The sequence below is a fragment of the Oryzias latipes genome, chromosome 10 (assembly GCF_002234675.1).
Source record: "Oryzias latipes chromosome 10, ASM223467v1".
NCBI classification, from domain to species: domain Eukaryota; kingdom Metazoa; phylum Chordata; class Actinopteri; order Beloniformes; family Adrianichthyidae; genus Oryzias; species Oryzias latipes.
Window position 1 is genome coordinate 26,412,913 of NC_019868.2, and position 22,769 is coordinate 26,435,681.

General features: G+C 39.4%; 1 protein-coding gene across 1 annotated transcript in view; it reads right to left on the reverse strand.

Moving 5' to 3' along the window:
- LOC101160491 (glypican-6) overlaps positions 1-22,559 on the reverse strand; it is a 39,146-nt gene extending 16,587 nt beyond the window's left edge. The window contains exon 1 of the mRNA XM_004073642.3: positions 21,736-22,559. Within this exon, the coding sequence (XP_004073690.1) occupies positions 21,736-21,892 (157 nt within the window). The 5' untranslated portion in view covers positions 21,893-22,559. The remainder of the gene's footprint in view (positions 1-21,735) is intronic.
- Positions 22,560-22,769: the final 210 nt, after the last annotated feature.

The window sequence follows — 22,769 nt, forward strand, 5'->3', positions numbered from 1 at the left end:
GATTTGGTTCAAAATTCAATTGTTGGGTCACGGTTTTGCTTTGGTTCGATATATGATGCGTGTATTACAAAACAACAAAAAACTAAAAATACTTAAGTAACAACGATGAAGAACCTTTCAGTTGGCTTATACTAAGCCTGGTGTAATATTCCACAACACGTGTTAGACACTTGACATAAACGCAAACTTGTGCAGTAGGGTAATGTAATGATTCACCGTCCCTATGATTTGGTTCAATGGTGTAACTTATGGTTCCATTTTAACCCAGGAATTGTGGAATCCCTAATGATGATGCATGTTTGTCAATCTGCAAAAATCAATGTAAATACATTTACAGCAAAGAAGAACTTTTTACTTACCCTAACCTAGAATATTATGTTCGAGTTTGTACATCAGCTATCTAGTGAAGCAAGCCTCTTCTATGATCTGTTCTCATAACAGACAAGTTAAGGTTGTTTTTCCAATTGAATCTATGGGTATGCAGGATTCTAGACTGTGGTAGGTTTAACATTTTTGCCACTAATGGGAAAATAAACCTAGATGCCTCAGACAGACCCTGTCTGTTTTAAAGGAGACATCATTTTAGAAACTTTTTGTAGCTCAACTGCATCACAGTGCAACCAACTGACAACAGGGAAAGATATTTTACGAAGTTCCCAGCATATCCAAAACGTTGAAAGTAAATTCATTTTATTTTAAACTGCAGTGTCAGAACTGACTTAGAGGAATACAATAATATGAACTTGGCATCGGGAGAAGAGGGATGTACCCTGGCGCCATAAAGTGGACCCCTCTGTCTGGGAAAAAGTCCAAAAAAACCTCAAGTCACTCCTCCTCTCTCAATCGTCTCTTCAAACTCATCTCTACTTCCAGCCATTGCCAGTCCTGCCGAACCCCTTCTGTACACATACGTGCACACACAGCCACTCGTGGCCAGGCACAGTTGGCAGCTCCAATGTAAACAAATTCACACATCACATCGTCGCTCCACACATGGCTCTTTGTACGAGCATGACTGGAGGTGTGGAGACTCACGAACATACAAGCTAAACTTTTTAGGTTAAACAGTCAACCACTCTCCTCTCGCTGGGCCTCCTGAAGAGGCCCACAGCACAAGCATACGATCAAAAGGGCTACATGTGGAAAATAACCCCGTTACCAAAGTACACAACACTGAAATGGTCAATATTTCACAGGATTTGTCTGCACAAACGTCATGTTGTTAGCCCAAAGGCTTAAGTCCCTGAAAACTTCAGATTGTCAGCTAATGCATACTTTGTAAAAACATCCTGGCAGCCAATTTCTCAAACCACCGGGAGGAATAAATGTCTGTGCTTGAGCATAACAAGTAAAATATTAACAACAGCTCCTGATGTTTCCACTTCGGCGTCTCAGAGAAAATCTTTCTCGGTTGATGCATCACTCAATTCTTAAGCAGCTGACATCAATAGGCTTGTGTGTTGGCTGAACCGCCTGTGGGTTAAAGAGTCTTTTTTTCTTCTTCTTCTTCTTTTTTTTTTTACAGGCCTCTCAACCCTCCAGTTTCTCAAGTAATTTGAGATGCAATAAGAAAGTGCCACAGCATTGTTTAAGTGTCACTTAGAAGAGGGAAACTGCCATTTATGGTGGTGGAAACAAGAGAGGAGCATCTTGTAAACAAACATGCGAGTGTGTGTCGTGGTATTCATCTGCCCCGCGCTGCAGCTCTGCCCTTCCTTTGTGGAAAGACCACCATCCCCTTTAAAAGGCTCATAAAATAAGTCACTTCCCTTTGACATTGTCCTGCCTCTCAAACTCGGTTCTCAGAGGAAAGATGGTGGTGGTGGTGGTGGAGGGGGTTTAAAACGCCTCACAGACACAAACCAGATTAGACACCTCACCGCCCCTTCTGCCTGCCACCATGTGCCCCTGAACCAGACAGACCTCAAAGCCCCCCATACCTCCGCCTCACCCACCACCACCACCCTGCAGGCTCAACCAGCAAGGTCAGGGGTTAACAGCAACTCCTCTGAGAGAGGTTGTGTCCTCTGACCCCCCTCCAGTCCGACTGCCAGCACATCCACTGCACGGTAATTCGTGCCCCCAGTCAACGCCCCAGCAAAGGTCCCCCGCACACCCAATGCACCGACACATGCAAATGGTATAAACACTCAACAGAAGTGCACTGCAATTTGAAGTCATAAAAGTCTGTCGTGGATTATTTCTGTATCTAAACCCCCCCCGGAAGGAGGCCTAGGGTAGCACATATCACAACCCATTCACCCTCATCTGTCACTAATTGGAGCCTAGTTGTCTGTGACTGTAGCTCAGAGTTTTCACACACTCCTGAACACCAGACAAAAACGTTGAAGATTCAGTCCTAGAGGGACGGAGGCAACTTTAAAACAGGGGACATTGGAACAAATATGTTCCAAAGCCTGAATAAAAAGCTTTGAAAAAAAACCTAAAGGCCTTCACAGCAGCGTCAGGTGTCAATTACCCCACAAAAACAAAGACAGACTATATTAACATATTTTATACACTATAATGCGCAATTAAAAGCCTGACTTTTTATTCAAGAACGACAGTGCACCTTCTAATCCAGAGCATCGTATATATAGATGAATTAATTTATATGGTTGAGTGTGACTTGGCTAACATGTAGCAATGTCGGACTATGTTTTTATTACGTGTTAAAAACAAGGAAGGGAGTTTCCGAAAATACGCCAACGCAGCAAACGTTTATAACGTGGCTAACCGGAAAAATGCCACAAGAACGTGCTAAAAACACAAAAGACGATTGTCATTGGAGTTGGTCTTTAAACTGCATCAAGCTGCATTGGTCTTAGACTCAGAAGTGCTGCTAGTCTTCAGAGCAATCACACAGACTGGTGTAAATTTGCACGCCCTGCAGCCATAACATTCTGGTGCTGCTCCTCTCCTATGTCTAGGATGTAATTATACTAAGGGGTTAAAGAATTTGTGCCATTTGTTAGACAACTCTTACTTTTTTCTTCCCCCAACATCACATCAGGCACACCAAGTCAAGGCACTGATGAAGTTGTTGCTTTTTCTAAATGACGTATTTTCAGACTCTCACAGACGTAGACACATTCAAAGGGTTTCTTTTTGGTTAAGTAAAAAGGCACGAGGTGACGCCACACCTGGAAAGAAAAAATAAAACAAGAAACAGCTGGGTAATTCATTCCCAGAAATCACGCCAATGCCTTTTCTGAGTCTTTCACTTGTTAAATTTTTTCCTGTTAGAGCAAGTTGTCAAATCAACCATGCCCCCCCTCCCCTTTTCACCTGTAATAACTGCACTTGTGGTTTCTATCTGGTATTTGTAAAACTTGGTTCAGACATTACTCACTCAGAGGTACAGTTTATCCAAATAAAAACCAAGAAGAAAAAACAAACTGAATGGAGTTTGTTTAACTTTTAAGCAGTTTGGACTCATGAGTGACTTTCTCATTTAGAAAAATGCAAACAAAACCTCTACAAAGTGTACAGAAATACAGAGCTCCACCAAAAAAGCAGGAGAAATAAAGACTTCACAATGAACACAAAGGAGTTAGAATCAAAATTATGTCAGTTCAGTTCAGTATTTCATTTTTATTCATAAAAAAACAAAAAACAAAAAGCTAGTCTCTTTAAAATAAAGGTGACAAGCAAAACAACCAGGGCAGTATCTGATATACTAGGATATTTGTGATTTGTTCCCGAAAATTTGAGCATGAATATTTGGGATGTCTGAGATTGCTGAATCGCAATCTTCATAATTACAGTAAAGCATAGAAAAGCACATCTCAGGCAATATAATCATTGCTCCAAAATTGCATATTAGTGTTGGAATTTAAGTACTAAAGTAAACAAACCAAATGCGCTACTGTTACTGAAAGTAAAGAAATCTTTAAAGTGAAGTGTCGGTGAAGATTCTCATTTTCAAAATAAAAGTATCAAGTGTTTTTAAAAATGGAAAAAAAGTAACAGATCTTTTGATTTTTATATAGTCCAGGATTTGAAAAATAAATATAATTAACATTTGAGTGCTAGCATGGTGAAGAACATGTCTGTAAAATGTTCATTGCTTTCTTTGTTCATCTGTGTTTGTTTGTTTTCAAGATCTTTGTGTTTTTATTTGTTATATTTAGTGAATCTGCATATCCTGCTCTAAATAAAAGTTCTATTTGATAGTTATTAAAGGAGCCAGTAAATAACTTTTGATAAAATGAGAGTATTTCGAATTTATTTGTTGCTTAACATTGTCTTGGACACTTTTAAAGAACTTGAAGTTAGGATTCATAATTTTTGTTTACAGTAAGTAAAAAGACATGGATAAAGCAACAATTCAATAATAAATATATATATATATTTTTACTCGTCGTTTGATATGGGAATTGTGGGCTACACAGTGGCGCAGTGGCCTCACAGCAAGAAGGTCCCTGGTTCAAGTACTGGCTGGGGGACCTTTCTGTGTGGAGTTTGCATGTTCAGAATAACATGCAAACAAAAACAGCGTGGGTTCTCTCCAGGGTCTCCGACTTCCTCCCACTTTCCAAAAACATGCTTCATAGGTTAATTGGTTAAATCTAAATTGTCCATAGGTGTGAATGGGTGTGTGATTGTGGCCCTGCGACAGATCTGCGAATGTTCCCTGCCTTTGCCCACAAGTGGCCCAGTGACCCCGAAAGCGATAAAACGGCAGAAGATGAATGATATGTGAATTGTTGATCTTGGTTCGTGGATCCAAGTAACTATCCAAAGCTCTAACAACAACAATGACAGCAGCAGGGAAACAGCTCGTCACTCAGTTATAGCATTTGTCACCAGTTCATCACTTTGTTTATTGCCCTAATAGCAGATGGAAACAAGATGTTCTTGAGCCTTCATCAGTCTGAAGAAGTGATGGACTGGAAAAAAGAGCCGGGCAGAGATGTTTTGTTGTGTGAAGTATTCTATTGTTTGATGGTTTTACAGTATTTATCCATGGCGTAATGTAGTATTTGAGTAAACGCCAGTCCAGATTACCATTCCAAATTATCTCAGAGGCTGGAAGCCTTGCATCTAGCTTTATAAACTTAAATTTAAATGTATGAAGTCATAGATATTCTGTTCAGTGGATATATATCTGTGGGTTTAACAACCATTCCTACCACAAATAGCATATTCTTCAAATTAGTATCCTTTCACATTAAACCATTACTCTGTAGGTTTCTCATTGAGCTTGTTAGAGAATTTTCCATATGGAGGGGTACCTGCAGGGGTTGTAAACATTCACAGTCTGTCATTTGATACAACCGCAGACTCATACAGAAACCCATCAAGACTATTATTGCCTTTACCTAAATTTGTCTTGTTTCATCTCTTAGGAGTCAATTTTTTAAGGAACTTCTTGAACCATCAACTTTGTGTTGTAACATGCTTCCCCTGTCCAAGATGAATTTAAACCAATGAGAATGTTAGCCCACATGTGTGTGCTTTATTTGTTACCCTCTGGAGAACATAGGACTGAGCTAAGTTAGAGTCCTACCTTAGAATAAAAGGGGGACAATTTAAGATGTTGCTAAACTTTATTGGAGTCAAAGTTGTTCATGAGAAGAAAATCAGGGTGATTTGATGAAGTTCACAGCGTCTTCAGCATACAATAAAATGCCATTCAGACCAACAGATCAACAATGCTGCATGTGCTGGGGGTAGTACTAAAACTTACTGAAGCACAATAAGCCAATGGTAGAAGAGTCAAGGCTCCAATACTTTTTGTACAGGTAAGTATTGCACTTAGTGGCTATTCAGTGTAACCAGGCTGTGTTTATCCTTTAACACTGGATCTGAAGCTGGCAGCAGGAATTAACATGAATCACCGCAACTCCCTGTTTACGCATTTAACGTAATTCCAATGGATTTTGATGCAAATAAAAGCAGCTTTATGCACAAATATGCCACAATTTACGTTATTGAAGTGCAGAGCTGCTTTTCTCCTCGTCAGAATCTGCTGATTTATTTTTATTTCTTTAAAACTTTACAACCATAAAGTGTTGCATATCAGCACAAACCTGCTTTTCTACAGGGATTACGGTAATTGCATAAATGGTTGAAGAGTTACAGTGATTCAAGACTGTCAACACAGCAGTTAAAGCTCTGTGTGTTAAAAGGAGTAAAAGGAAAAGTCCCTTATTTTTAAAGAAGGTTGTAGTTTTATTTGTGTCTTACACAAAAGAGAAAGAAGAAGAAAAAAAAATCAGAAAAAAAGTAAACGTTTGGAAAAGTCAATTTTTTACACACAAAGTCATTTTTAAACTAATCTCTCTAAAAAATGCATATAGCTTAAAAAACTTTTCTCCTGCAATTAGGACATTTTATGAAACAATGTTACTGTATACTCATAGGGACAAACAAAACACCTGAAATATCTACATGTAATTATTCAAAGATTGAAGAAATTCACACAAATTTTTTTAAATGTATTTTTTTAATAAGCTTCTATTAAAGTGGCAAACATTTTTAATATATGACACTAACCAGGAGGCTTTTTAATCCATATTGAGCTAAATATATGTTCTGATAAATATCTTCGCCAGAACAGATTTAGGAACATTAATTAAACACATCATTTTAATTAACAAAAAATAGAATGGATTACTGTATAAGAAATAGTACTGAAGAGTCCTGTTGAACAGAATTGGACATTTAAAAAGAATTGCATCCACTTTCGTAAGTGTTTTACAGGAAAATCCTCTAAAGATGATTTATAAACCCCATTATATCTGCTCTGAATTTGCTCTTTCTATGCCGTCAGTATGGATACAATTCATCACAGTTGGGTAAACTACTGCATTAGAAAATATTCAGCGTTAAAACTGAAGAATGCATTAAAAATGTCATTTTAAAAATACCTGCATACCACCTCCATCTACACTAAATCTATCTCCAGCTACACTTTTTACAAGTCCCTGTAAAAGTTGACCGACATAAATCTGATTCCATTACACACAGACAGCTGACCACCTGTAATGACATACACGACAGGCATTTGTTATGAAACCTTAGCAGCTTGGTTTGTCACTCTGCATGCAGTCAGCTGAAAGGCAGCAGCGATACTTCATGAGATCTGGCACAGTCACCCCAACTTTAGTTAAGTCAAATTCAAGCTAAAAAACAATGAGAAATCGCACGGACCATCGGTAAAAGCTATTAAAAATGTGATGGATCTATAAAACAAAAGAACTCCTTATGGCGAGAGATTTATTTCAGCTAGAACAATGCTCATAATCCCTTTATGGAGCAGAAAGTTTTAACTCCAAGCTGCCATAAAGCTAAAGATAATATATGCATATGATGACATTTTCCAAAAAACAACAAAGAATTAAAATTTTGTTCCACATTGCAGCTGTTAAAACACATTATGTCCTTGTAAAATGGCATGAAGAGACAGAGAGCACGCCTGCAGACAGCAGAACAAAGCAACTGAAATGTGTAAATACAGACCTCTTTTTTTTTAACTACACAAAAGCGCTGCAAAGTTAAAAGTGCAAAGTGCCGCATTAAAAAGTTTAGCTGTACTTCATTTTCCACAACATGTGAACTCCATTGGAAACAGCAGTTAATTTAGCAAACAATACACCCTGGGATCCATAAATCTGAGCCCTGTGCCACCACAGTCCACCTCTGATTACTAAACCAGTTAGGGCCTCAGGCCAATTAAAACTCTCCATTTGTGAAATTCCAAAACGCCGTCATCCATGAACATTTACCCAGGAGCCTCTGGGGAGATTCCACAACACTGCCCTGGCCTCTCGCTCCGTCTGTTTCCCCACTCCTGTCCCTGACCAGCATCTCCGGCTTTGTCTCCACATAATAGCTCCCTGCCAACACTACTTCCCAGGTCACTGCATTGTCAGGGTTTTTAACTCGCTTCTGCACTTCCACACACTGAAATGTCAAAAACCAAATTCCAATCTCTGCGTAATGGTTACTCATTAGATACACCTGCTAAACAACCGGTTTGTGCTCTTATGCAGCCTAAAGAGATTTCAAATCTTCACTTTTCTGCGGTTCAGACAAATTAGTACATGTAGGGCAGTACAAAACTTTTACAGTCCTCCAAACGGTAAGGCCGCTAGAAAAAGTGGAAATATTGTAAAATTCCATTCGGTTCAGATTTAATTACATGTTTATTCGAACAAACTGCTTGAAAAACTTTGCACAGTAACAACATTCACTCTGTGGATATTTTTCCCTCATTTTAAAACCCTCATTTTCAGATGGACCAGATTCGCTCCTTTGGTCATTCAGGAGCGTTTTGAGACTTGAAACTGCGTATACAAACTATAGACCGATAACCCAGTGTAGCAAAATACAAAAGTTAACAAGAGCGGTAAAGTCTGATTGGTGTCAAGACATATAGATGAACTAGAACAACAAAAAAGAAAGATTAGCTTGAGTTCAGTAAAGACGTTAACATGGTTTTGGGGAAATTGTGTGAGGAAAGTGGTTGATTTCCTGCGCCTGTCACAGCAACACTTCACAAAAAAAAAGCTGTAAATTGTTATACTTCCTTTTTGGTTAATCAACTGAGTAGGACCCAACTTGTCACAGATCTGCCACCATTCTCACATCTTTCTTCTTTAAAGTTGTGAACAGTGTGAAGTTGTTGGTTTCAGGGCAGGTTTTACCTTGATGCTGGTGTCTGTGTGTGCATTAGAGAACAAAAAACTGTCATATTTTTCATATATATATCTTCAGGGATGAGCAAAGATTTTGCAAACAGAAAGAACAAGTTACAGCACAGCATCATCAGGAAAAAAAAAAGACACACAAAAGGCCTTGCTGGCTGGTCCCCCGACAGCAGCTCCCCCTCCATCTTTTCACTGACTCATAACACACAAATGAAAACAGACTTTAAATGAGGAGATAAAAAACACTCTTTACATAAAGGCCATAAGCTCCTCCGTGGTACTCGGCAAACATGCTGTGCTGCTGGTGAAATGGACTACTGTTGAGCACAAATAGGTGCTTTACGGGCTCCTCAAGAGCCACGCACAAGAAAATAAAAACACCTGCTTGAGGTCTGGGCATTTTGCAGTCTTCCTTACATATTTTAGGAACTCTATGAATTTTTGACAAATAATTTCCTGACTTTAAGAGGGCTTAACCTGCTAAAAGTGTGCGATACCACATAAAAACCTTCAAACCACGCCGTAGGACAGACAGCTCTTTGACGATGTTTATCGACGACATCCAAAGGCTGTTGAAGTCTACCAGATGTTGAAGCAGGACAAGGCCTGGCAAAGCCACCCCAGGCAGAATGAGGTCAGAAACATGATCGGATTTCTACAAGCTTTAAGCTACAAAAGGGCAACAAGGACTCCAATCTACCTGTTGGGCCTTACGAAACTGGACACCCGCAGAGGTGGTGGGAAGAGATCCACTCATCGCCGGTTGTCAAAGGGACTAGAAAGTCTAAACCTTACGCTACAATGGTTTACTGGGCCTCAGTCTCTGATGACATGTATTCAGTGTACAAAAAATATAAATCAGTAAAAATAAATCCGCTTGCCATTCCAACAATTCAAAACATCCCGGTCCTGCGTTTCCTCAGAACTTATTTTACTGCTTACAAAAAAAACCAAGCTGATCTAATAGTTTGCAGCTTTGGGGCCATCTCTGAACAAAACATTCAATCCTTTCATGTGCTTTTTTCTGCCCACTGGCCCTTAGCCAGCAGGCTGTCTTATGTTTCTTCATTGGCATTTTGAAAATTCAAGTTTGGATTACCTGTTTTTAACATTTGACATCAAATTCCCAAAGCTATACAAAGCGGCCAAGGCATATTTCACTACGCTATTTTGAAAGACGGCTGACGTTTTGATTTCAAACAATTCAAGTGAAAATAAATCCAAGAGCGAGCGGCTTACAGAGGGATCTTGAAAATGTTATGAAACTTATAAAGCTGAGAGTGGCTGGCTAGCTAGCAGAAGTATATATGTTTGCCTTGGGAGTAATTAGCAGAGACTGCAGCTCCACTGGCCTGAACCCAGCACTGAGGTTCCAGCCCAAACACCCAGGCGAGCCCCTGGCTTCACTCGATCACTGATCTCCCCAACTACACAGCCTCCGATGTGTCACACCTATCCTAATGATGATCTTAACCATGAACATCCAGCCTCATCTGAGAGCATTACACCTACATCATAACCACACAAACCAACTGGAGGCGAAGTTGTGAAATGACTTCAGTGGGTTCGAGGATCATTGTCAAGCAAGGGAGTTCACACTCCACCCCTGCAGCCTGGGATCAGAGCCAACATCTCTTCGCCACGCTCCTCACAGCTGGCTTACTGACACCAGTATCAAGGTAATCCACACAAAGCAGACCAGCAGTTCAGATTCAGGAGGATAAAGAAGGATGCTCGGGTGTGAGTGGAGGCACTGATCCATTTGAACTTAAGGAGTCTAACTAGACACAAACACCTTTAAGCCTTGGTCACATACACCCATATGGGGGTGTAAAGGGGATGCCCTATATGGGTGCTGTAGATTTTTTGTGTTGTCTGGACCCGTGGGGGGTCGTAGAGAGAAGTGGCTGTCCCTTGAGAGGAACATAGGCGTGTCTTGCACTTAAGGCTTGAAAATGGATTGTCGTGCATGTGGTAAGTTTAAGAATAATGTGTGTAAGAATAATGTAAGCTGCAAACACCTATGACATACGGGTGATACTGTTGTACTTTGCCCTTATGCAACATTTTAATCAGTATCCAGGTGCTTGTAGTGGGTCCTCACTGACTGCACAAATGCTCCATGGATGAGGTGAGCACGTGATAAGCAAGTGCCTTTAGGACATCTGTAGGATGTCCACACAAACTATTCAAATTCCTCATTTCTCACAGTCTAGCTGTCCGAAAGGAGCCCATACTTATGTGAACAGAAGTAACCGGCTTCTTGCACACTGTAGAGGATTTAAGTTGTTTTTGTGTGTGTCTCATCCAACTAACCATTACTTACACTTGCATGTTGTACAAGCGTTTGCTACGACCTGTTGCCTGCAGAAAGCCTGAAGATAAAAATGTACATGGACATTTTTTGTTACACGGGCTCATCAAATGGTCTACAGCCTTTTTTTGTGCCCACCTGTGTGCCCAGTATGGGTTTGCCCATTTTTTGCCTGCAGTCAGCCCGTATTCCCCCGCAAGGGCAGTTGTGACTAGGGCCTCAAAGACTTTCTTCAGCAGGTTTGGTCCTCAAGGCAGCATCGCCTGAACTTGCAAAACTCATAACGTTGCCCTTCCTCTAAAGCACGTGTCAAAGTCAAGGCCCATGGGCCACACCCGGCCCACAGTGTAATTATATCGGACCTGCAAGATCATTTCATATTATTGTCATTAGCAGCCCGGCAAAATTTAACACAACTACAGATCCCATAATGCAGTGCTTTAGCTGCCCTCCGTTAGCCCTCACAATGCCGAAAAGAAAAGGTTGTTTCTGAAAACAGTCTTTAAAAACCGATTGGAGGCAGAATGAATGATGTGGAAAGTCCACACTTTGTACTTTGCCTTCACACTGCAGGACTGCACAGTTTATTCCCTCCATTCCTGCAGAATTGCCCCAGCTCTGTCTACATGCAACTCCAACTTTGTGCATGTTTGGTCGCACATTTCTGTGTGATGTAGATTCTTCTTATAAGTGCTGAAGACCAATTAAACAGCAGACAGGTGTCGTTTCACTGATGAGCACCTGCACTCCATCCTGAGAATCTCCACAACACAGGAACTCACAACAAACACAAACCAACAAGTGTCCAGCTCTGATAAAGTGACACAAGAGCAAAGAAAACAGCATTTGATTTATTATTGCTGAAAAGCATACATTGCATTCATATTTCCCGGTTTTGTTTGTTATATTATGCAGCATATTCCTATTTTGAATTAGTCTAATAACAGGATATATTTTAATGGAGTGTTAAATATATATAGTTATTTAAGGTTTAAATTGATTTATTCCAGAATAATTTTGTCTATTGTTATGGTTTATCCTGTTCGGCCTGCGACCTTCGGGCACTTTTGGATTTTGGCCCCCTAAGCAACTGAATTTGACACCTCTGCTATAAAGTGATAAAAAATATACTCTGTTAAACTTTTAAAAGCTTCTTACTGGTGCTAATCCAAATTAAATAGAGATGGAAGCTCACTAGAGACTTTGTTGTTTTTGCTGGAAGATCATCACAAGGATTTCTAAAAACAGAAAACTGCCAAGCCTTAAAAAGCAAAGGTTGAATAGATGAAGCAGTAAATCACTTGCTGATGAAGAGAACTAACAGAAGAAAACTTCTCGATGGTGAGTGAAGGAAATAAACAGAAACCGATACATACGGTTCAAAGCGTTAAGAACATTTCATGTAGACAAAGAGCTTTTTTTTAAGTTTCTCCTGTCAGATAAAAAGTACAGAAGAAACCACACAGCCTGATGAGGATTCCTAAAAGTTTGCCTCAGCAAAGACTATGGCTACAAGAAGGAGTCGAGTCCGGCTGTGGACTCGATGCCAAACATGCTCTTCGGGTTCACCTTTTCTCAATCTTTTTATTCACTGACATTTGTTCTCTCAAGGGGTCTGCAAAACCTGCAAGCATCAGTTCTCCACACAGTAACTTATGCTCCAGTCTAGCCTACACCATCGCTGGCTGGCCTGACCCACTTTTTCCCCTGCAGATTCGGCTTGACCTCACAACAAAACCTTTTTCCTGTCAGTCAGATCCTCTCTTTCTCTGCATGCCTCAGTCAGTCCTTCAGCCCTCTCTTTGTTGCCGTGTGTTCCCAGCTCCAGGACTCCTGTGTGCAGGTCTTGGTGGTCCAGTGAGGAATGTGATGAGGAGGGGTGGAGGCAGGCAAGCCCAGAAAAAGGGGGTGCTCAATTGTTCCCACACAGAGCATCCACCCCCCACTGATCTGTCGCTCACTTGTCTTTTTTTTTTTTCAAAGGAGGAGGGAGGGCAAAGAAACGGGTGTAAAGTGATGGGATAACGGACATTCAGCCGACACACACACACACCGCCATTGAATTGATGCTACACTCAGAGCGAACTGAATGAGCATAAAAGAGAAACTTAACATTCCACCGTTGCTGAGAAGCATTTCTCAAATCCTAAACGAGGTAAGGGGATGGCAAAATAATTTCCAAGAAGGAACAACCCGGTTGGTTTTGATGTCATGTGTCTACCATGCCCTGTTTACAGTCTTATTTCCTTAAATGCTGCGATAAGCAGGTTTGTTCTGGAGCAACGATAAAGCTGCAGCAGCAGCTGGCAGAGATGTAACAACTGCTCCTAATCTTGGAGCTGCCGCTCGGTGATAAAGGAAAACTGATAAGAGCAAGCAGGCATGTGTGAACACCCCCCCCCACCCCCCAGCCTTCCACCATTGACCTGTTGAAGCCACCCGATGCATTGGTTCATGAGGTGAAAACAATAAATACACGATTTAAGAACTTTTCAAAATGGGTTTGTACTACTAGATTTATCAAAGAGTCAACATAAAATACCTGTATCTAAGAGGTCGCACCTCCTTTAAAATATGAAATGAATCAAATAGAAACAACAGGACTGAACAAAGTCTTATTTGTGAGAAACTGAGAGACTTCATAAAACTTTAGAACAATTGCAAAGACTAGGGCTGTGGATCGTTACTTAAGTGGTAATCCAATTCCATTCCTAATTCAAGATCAATAATTGACAGAATAAACCACAATTCTTACTATTAAATATATTATGCTAGAATCGTTGATATAAGCATGTCTTTTTATTGGATGTATCAAAATTAAAATACAGTGGCCCCTTGCTGTATTGCAGTTCATCTTTCTTGCGTTTCTCAGATTTTTTGGGTGAAATATTGCACCTTTTTTTAAACAGCGCATTGTGTCTGCATCCTGTTTCGCTGTGTAGACCACCGCCAATCACCGTCTTCCGGCCGTCTCTCCAGTACAGAATGCGTTTAGCTTTCCAAATTCACAAAAATCTTCTATTGCGATCAGAACGTTGGTTTCAGTTTTATAAAAACGAACTTATTTTTCCAAAGCAAAAGTGTACTCCTTTTATGTAACATTAGTACTATCAGAATCAACTCTAGTGAGATATTATCCCACTTTAGCTAAATGGAGAACTGCTAATAGGAATACAATATTGCTGATGTGAGCAAACATAAGGTTAATCTCTGGAACCAAAACAATAACATATATACCTAATTATACTATGGTCATCTGAAACCAGTTCATGGTGAAGTTCTGCTCACAGCTAACAGTTCTGAACCTCCCAATTTCATTTCATTTAAAAGATGATTTTGTGTATTAAAATAACTTTTATGTGCAGGATTTGACTGCAAAAACACAACAGGACTACTGTAGTGGGTAAGACATGCCAACATGGAAGGGCATGTTAAAAAAATTGACTCAATTAAGAAAAATGTGAATATTTGCAGGGTAATTTAAAAAAAAGCATATACAACAAATGACTACAAAAGCAATAAACTCATTACAGGACACAAAAGCTGCTATTTAATGTCAATACTTCTGTTTCTACCAACGCTGGAATGGTAAATTAACAAAATCATTATTCCGTTCTTGGAAACAGTGGATAAACAAAAAGAAAGCATGCCAGAGAATTGAAGAATTGTTTCATGGCAAAGGATGAAAAGATTCCGTTTTTGCCTCAGAAATGTTGCCAGTGATTACTGCTCATTTCTTGGCTTTGCTGCTTTTAATATATCATGGTCACACGCCCTTTCTCCTGAGATTAATCATGAATACTTGTGTAACACATTTCCCAAAGAAAAGGCCAGTTTTGACTTGACGCACGTGTGGTGACCCACACTGAACGTCTAATGAATTCTGATCAATACACAGACACTATATTTATCCAACCAATTAGACGCCTCTCCAAGCATTTCTATGCATATAACTTAAAACTTCAGAATCAAAACATGAACAGATCTTCCAGGGATTATTTAGTTAAGTTAAATCTCCAGATATCTGGAGCGTGATCAGTTGATTTATGAAAACATACACCTTTGCGGCCCTTAAGAGGCTGTTTACTGAGAACAGTTACTCTGAATTGCTTTCTCATAAACAGTGATAGTGCTAATTAGCTACTGATAAAAAATAAGACAAATTTACATTTGTGTAAAGATAGCAGAAAAATACAACACCAAGGAAACTAACTTCCCGTTTTTGTTTTTCATATATGAGAATGACTTATGAACTTTTCACCGCACAGCTGCAACGATTGTTCTAACAGTTGACACTAATAATAATTTGCTGACAGTATTTTAGTGATAACATGTCGTCATATAAACTTTCCTAATCCCATTCGTGTTATTACTGGCACGAGTGCTGCAGGAGTTGAAATACTATAGAATTTTTTCTAATTGTAGTAAGGCTAAAAACCAGCAAAACAGACATTAAAAAAATTAAATTAAATTAAAGTACAAGGACAATTAAAGAGTAATTATATATATATATATATAACTCTTCAATTGTAATATATGTATGTATGTATGTATGTATGTATGTATGTATGTATGTATGTATGTGTGTGTGTGTTTGTATATATATATATATATATATATATACACACACACACACACACACATATACACATTGGACCATAAATATTTGGACAGAGACACATTCTTTCTAATTTTGTTTCTGTACATTACCACAATAATTTTAAAATAAAACACCTCAGATGCCATTGAAGTGCAGACTTTCAGCTTTTATTCCATGGGTTGAACAAAATGATTGCATACAAATGTGAAAAACTAAAGCATTTTTTAAACACGATCCCTTCATTTCATGGACTCGTAAGTAATTGGACAAATAAAATAACTGAAAACAAAATGGTCATTACTTATATTTGGTTGAAAACCCTTTGTTGGCAATGACAGCCTGAAGTCTTGAACTCATGGACATCACCAGATGCTGGGTTTTCTCCTTCTGAATGCTCTGCCAGGCCTTTACTGCAGCGGCTTTCAGTTGCTGTTTGTTTGTGGGCCTTTCTGTCGGAAGTTTAGTCTTCAACAAGTGAAATGCTGCTCAACTGAGTTAAGATCAGGTGACTGAATTGGCCATTATATTCCTTAATAATAATAATATTCCAATTCTTTGCTCTAATAAACTCCGGAGTTGCTTTGGCGGTGTGTTTCGGGTCGTTGTCCATCTGTATTATGAAACGCCGCCCAATCAGTTTAGCTGCATTCATCGGGATCTGCGCAGACAGTCTGTCTCTGAACACCTCAGAATTCATTAGGCTGCTTCTGTCCTGTGTCACGTCATCAATAAACACTAGTGTCCCAGTACCACTAGCAGCCATGCACACCCAGACCATCACACTGCCTCCACCGTGTTTTACTGATGATGTAGTGTGCTTTGGATCAGGAGCTTCTCCACACCTTCTCCATACTTTTCTCTTGCCATCATTCTGGTAGAGGTTGATTTTGGTTTCATCTGTCCAACGAATGTTTTTCCAGCTTTTTTAGATGCTTTTAAGCAAAGTCCAATCTAGCCTTCCTATTCTTGTGGCTTATGAGTGGCTTCCATCTTTACCGTCTGTCTCTACTTTCATGCAGTCTTCTTTTTATGGTAGACTTGGATATTGATACGCCTACCTCCTGGAGAGTGTTGTTCACTTGGTTGGCTGTTGTGAACGTGTTCCTCTTCGCCATGGAAATGATTCTACCATCATCCACCACTGTTGTCATCCGTCGACGTCCAGGTTTTTTTGCATAGCTGAGTTCACCAGTGCTTTCTTTTCTTTCTCAGGATGTACCACTGTTGATTTTGCCACTCCTAACACTGTAGCAATTTCTGGCATGTTTATTTCTGTTTTCTCAGCTTAATGATAGCTCCTTTGACCGCATGTTGTCTGTTCACAGCAAAATCTTCAAAATGCAAGCACGGGTCCTCTAATCAACTCCAGGCCTTTTATCTGCTTCACTCACAATGACATAACAAGGGAATTGCCCACACATGCCCATGCAATAGCATGGAAGTCAATTGTCCAATTACTTACGAGTCCTTAAAATGAAGAGATTGTTTCAAAATGCTTTAGTTTTTCACATTTTTATGCAATCATTTGGTTCAACCCATGGAATAAAAGCTGAAAGTCTGCACTTCAATGGCATCTGAGGTGTTTTATTTTAAATTCACTGTGGTAATGTACAGAAAAAAAATTAGAAAGAATGTGTCTCTGTCCAAATATTTATGGTCCTGACTGTGTCTGTAAATATATAATATAAGATTATTAAATCTGATGTTTTAGCTCACTTGAATGAATTAATAGGTTCATAATTTAAAAAATTAACTCAAAACCTCCAACAAAACATTAAAAAAAAATCATCTCAAAATGCCCAAACTAAAAGAAATTTCCATATTTAATAGGAATTCGGGTACAGAACACTAAAAATAAACTGTTGCTGTTACATTCATTAGGTTATCCAAAAAATGAATGAAAAAGGACTAAAAAGATAGGTTTTGCTGCTCCAACTGTTCTTTGAATCATCCCTGTTTAACAAAAAAAAAAGGCCAAAGCTGAAACAAATGCTGCCATAATAAAAGTGGCTAAATAACTACTCTTAAAAATACTTGGAAAAAGCATTAAAAAAAAAACACAAAATAATAGTTGCAGCCTTGGTTTACACACCCAAAGTCTTTTGTATTTACAAATAAGATGTGGAACAAAATGTGTTTCCAATAAAAAATATATGCATTATTGGAAAGGGAGGTCTGAATTTTAAGACAACTGACCTTAAAAGATAAAGAAAAGAAAAAAAGACACTTGGCAGATGGTAAAGCAGTTAATTATTGCAGGAGTCAAAACACGAGTGAACTGTTCAGAGAGCACGCCACACAAATATTGATCTTTGGAGCATAAAAACTTGCAGAGCATGACACCCTGCTCTTATCAATACAATGTCACCGAAGGAGCACAATCTGCCGTTTCTCGGGCCGTCATGATGCTGGGAATGCTGCCACTGATTAAGAGGGAAAGATCCCTCGCGCTGTGAGACTGCAGAATATCTCCAGCCCTATTTGGAGGCCAAAGTGCTGAGGTCATGCACGCCTCAAGTTGCAGTTATAATGCGCTGGTATGATTATGAACAGGGGGGGCTGTTCCACGCGCTGAAGGGAGGGAAACCGACACCCTTCTCTTTGATCTTCGATTGTCCGATTCCTGGAGCATGACATCGAGCCTGATTGCCAGAGTAAACCAGAGCCCATTTTACTTTCATTCTTCCTCTTAAGCGTGGCGTTCAAAGCCGCTCAGAGCAATAAATTCTGACCAGTCTGGTAAGAATTTATTGCTTCGCTTTCGGGCAGCTCCTAAAAAAGCTGGCACTTATTACAGATTTGCCGGCAGATACACTTAACATTCATCACAGCACCAAATACAACTGCTTGGAGAAGCACAAGGTATTAGTAGGGAGAATCAGGACAGGAAAGCCACCATTTACATTCTTTGCAATTACCAGAATTATTTGTGTGTCATCATTGAGAGATGTTAGTGTCATTTCTTCTCCCATTTATGTGAAGTATTTAACCACAGGACCCAAACAAATCATTCTCCACCAGACAAGAATCTTGGAAGCAATGTGCCGAACCACTTCCATGAAAGTGGTAAATGACTTATGCCATGGGATCAGGGGAGGAATTCTCCAGAAGAGCTTGCCGTTCCCGCCGATGTGTATCATTGCATCTATGTTCAAGTCATCAGGGTTTCCATTTTCCCCTTTTACTGCAATAAAACATCTTTATTGAATCTCAAGTCTGGCTTCACATGAGCCAGTGAGTAATCTCAATGGCAACAAACACACTTGTCTCCACACTGCCAACAACAATACAAGTTGTTTATGGTTATGAAACCTCGTTTTGGAATCCAATGGTTTTAATTTGGTTTTAAATGAACACTTAAAAGGAAGGTAGACATCTCCTCTTCCACATTTCAGTGTTTTGATTTATCACATTTAAATTTGATTTATTTTTATGCGTGGGGCATGAAAATCCCTTTCTATTATACATGTTTACATGAAAAGCGATATAAAAAAAGAGGAAATGGTTAATTTTGACATATCCTGCCAACAGCACGACACGTAAAAGCTCAGAAGTTGAGTCAAACTTGAAATCATTTCTCCCGGCAGCACAAAATATTTCAAGAATGTGAGGCTTTTGTTAGTGGGGACCCCCCCCAAACACTCATTAATGACAGTAGGCCAGGTTTTTATCCCTCTTTCAATGGATCAATTATCTCAGTATCTGCCCTACGACTACCAATGACAAAAACCTGCTCACTGGGGCAGCGCATGCCCAAATATGAAGTCTGCTGTAAGAAAAAGAAAGGTAAGGAAGTAAATATTATAGAGAGTGGTGCTTTGATGAGATTAGGCATGGCAAAAAGTCTTTTCAACTGGAACTTCAAGTTATTTTGTTGAGTTCAACTGATATATGGAGAAAAGGGCCTAAAGCTAGAAGCATGTGAATCTTTTTTTTTTTGGCACTATGCTTCTTTTATGCTTTGAAAATATTGAAGCAAGTTTTTGTCATGTCTGGGTTGAACCTATGAACCTCTATGTTCAATTTTGTTTTATGAAAAAAAAGATTTAAAAAAAAAAAGAGGGTTTAAATATGCAGGGCACTAAAGAATACAAAGACCCCTCCTGCTGCCACCCTCAAGCATTTACTGTAAGAGCCCCCCCCCCTTCCACACCATTATTTGCCTTTATCTGATTATTGGCTTCATCGATTTGCTCTCTCCCCCTTGTAATTACCCCATCATCCTTTTATGTGCTTTACCCCCAGTGAGACATGTGACTCATCACACAAACATACACTAGCTGCACACAAAAAAGCTAAGGAAATGTAGATGCTTTGAATTTTTACCAAATGACTGCACTTCAAAGCCACAGGAGTCTCTCCTGAGGAAGCTTGAAAATAAACAGGGGCCTGGGGACACGAGGCTGCGTGTTGATTATACCTCCTTATTGTTATGAATTACTGACAAGTATTTCCTAAATGAAGCCTTTGTTTACTCTTTGGGGCAGTGAAGTGTTGGCAGCAGTGCATATGGAAAGGCAGAAAAATGCATCCCCCCGTATGCTCTAATCCTGTTTACAGTAAAGTTTTCGTGCTGTTTCTGTCAATTTTAAAGGACCTTCAAAGGTAATATTATGGTAAGTGTCAATTTCTGGTGATATTATTACATGTCATTATTTTAAATAAATAAAATAATCAGTTTTAGGTCTGAAAGCCCTTTAGCCCCAAAAGAATAAAAAATATATAATCTTAAAATGTTTTTTGAAAAACAGTATTGGGCTTCTCTTTAACCACTTTGTTACCTCTGGAGGGTTGTTAATTACTCCCACTTTGACACCTTTGTGCTCTTTGAGGGTTAAATGTATATTAATATGTTCATTTAAAAAATGTTAAAAATATGTTTTACCGTATTCATGCTTAGCTTAAAATGTTTTTTTAAAAACTAACATTAGAACTTCTTATTAACCACTTTGTGACCCCTGGGGGGCGTTGTTAACCCCCCCCCCCCCCCCCTCCTGAAACCAAAGTGCTCTTAAAGGGTTAAATAGAAATTTAAAAAAAACTTTAATGTTTTATTTTTTCCTTTTATCCCTATTTGTGTTCCATTGCTAGCTTACAATGTTTTTAAGCTAGTATTAGAACTTTTTGTTAAACGCTTTATGCCCCCTGGGGGGTGGGGGGGTATTTCCCCCATTTGACCCCCCCAAGTGCTCTTTAAGGGTTAAAATTCACATTAAAAAAAGTATGTGTAAAAGTTTAATGGTTTTGTTTGCTTGCTTGCTTGCGTTTGTGCTAATATTTCCAGCTACAGACTTTTAAAAACTAGCATTGGGCTTCTCGTTGAACACTTGTGATCCCTGGAAGGGGATTGTTTCCCCCCTATTTTAGCCCAATTTTGCTTTTTATTGATTAAGTAGACTTTTTTTGTTAATAGAGTTTAAAAGTTTTTTTTTTATTTTTTTTATTCAAACTAAACACTGCTAACTTAAAAGGCCTTTTTCTTTTTTAAACTAGCATTTGAACTTTTCATTAACCACTTCGTGACCTCTGGAGGGGTGCTAATTTCCTCCACTTTGAACCCAAAGTGCTCTTCAAGTGTTAAATTGGTATTTCAAAAAGTAAAACTAAAAAAGTTTATTTGTTTTATTTAATTATTTAGCTTCGTGCTAACCTTGCTAGCTTAATTTTTTTTAAAACTAGCAGTGGAACTCCTTGCTAATCACTTTAATTATCTCTGGGGGGGTCAATTCCCTTTCACTTCGAGCCCAATATGCTTTTTATTAATTACATTTTGAAAAATTACATTTAAAACTTTGGTTTAGTTTTTATTCAAGCCAACATTGCTAGCTTAAGGTGTTTTTCTTCAAATTTAAACTAGCATGATGATAAATTTAAGTTAACCACTTCGTGACCCCGGATGGGTGTTAATTCTTCCACTTTGAACCCAAAGTAGTATTTGACATTTAAAAATGTACAATAAACATAAAAAAAGTTCAAGCGTTTTGTTTTTTATTTATTTATTTTGTCATTTGTGCTAACATAGTTAGCTTAAAATGTTGGTAAACTAGCATTAACTGCTGGTTAACCACTTCGTGACCCCTGGAGGGTGTTAATTCCCCCCACTTTGAGCCTAACATGCGTCTTAAGGATTAAAAATGGCCATTAAAAAGTAAAACTTGACTCACCGGAGATTCCTTTGTTGGGAACGTCGTTAATGTTGAAGCCTTTGGAGCTGAAAGCGGCACGAACTTCGTTACAGTTTTTCGACTTCTGCTCCGCGGTGCCCGAAACGCACAGCACGGCCAGCGGGCAAACGACACACAGCACCAACAGCGACTTCATTTCAGTGTGTGTGGTGGAAACAAATGGATCAAAACACAAAAAAGAAAAACAATTGGAAAGAGATTTGTGGTTGTTGGGCTGAGTATCCTGGTCTCCAACGTTGGGTTTCTTCAGAGACGCACAGATTTCTGACTTCAAGTCTTCACAGCAGCTCCGAGGCCAGCTCACCAAAAAAAAAAAAAAAAAAAAAAAAAAACTCCGAGAAAAAAAACAGTCCGTTCACAACAAGTCGAGTACCAGACTCGACAGACAAAAGTTAGTTACTAAATGCGGGTACCTCTAAAGAAAATGAAAAAATAAACTTTTCTTCCTCCTCCTTCTTAAACTTCTCCTGGCGTCAATCTCAGTCACTCCACTGTTTCACGGTTCCGACGGGAGCAAAATCCACGAAGGAGAGTGGAGCTGCCGGAATGAACTTTACTTTGTTTTTGTGTGTCAAACTTCAGGACGCCGATGTTTTGTTTTATGTTTTTTTTTTTTTTTTCTTCCCTGCTGGCCTCGCTGAGATCCAGATGCGAGCAAAAGTCCAGATGGACACCCAGCCAGGAGTGACTGCGAGTTCCGGGGACAAAAGACCTGGAGATCAGGAACACCAGGCGTGGAGCGGATAGGAAGAACGTGGATCTCCTGCGTCCTGGCGCCGAAAATCAGGACTGGAGCTCAGAGGGTGGAGCTCCACGCGGAAAATGCGTGATCACTGTCCCGCACTGGGAGGAGGAGGAGGAGGAGGAGGAACATCTGAAAGTCCTCTTCATTGCAGACCAATGTCTGACCCGAGTCTAGCACGATTTCCTTATCTGCTTTTTATTGACAGAGTGGAGATAAGTCCAGATAAGACTCCTGAGACACAAACAGACTTTTCTCACGTTTCTTTGAA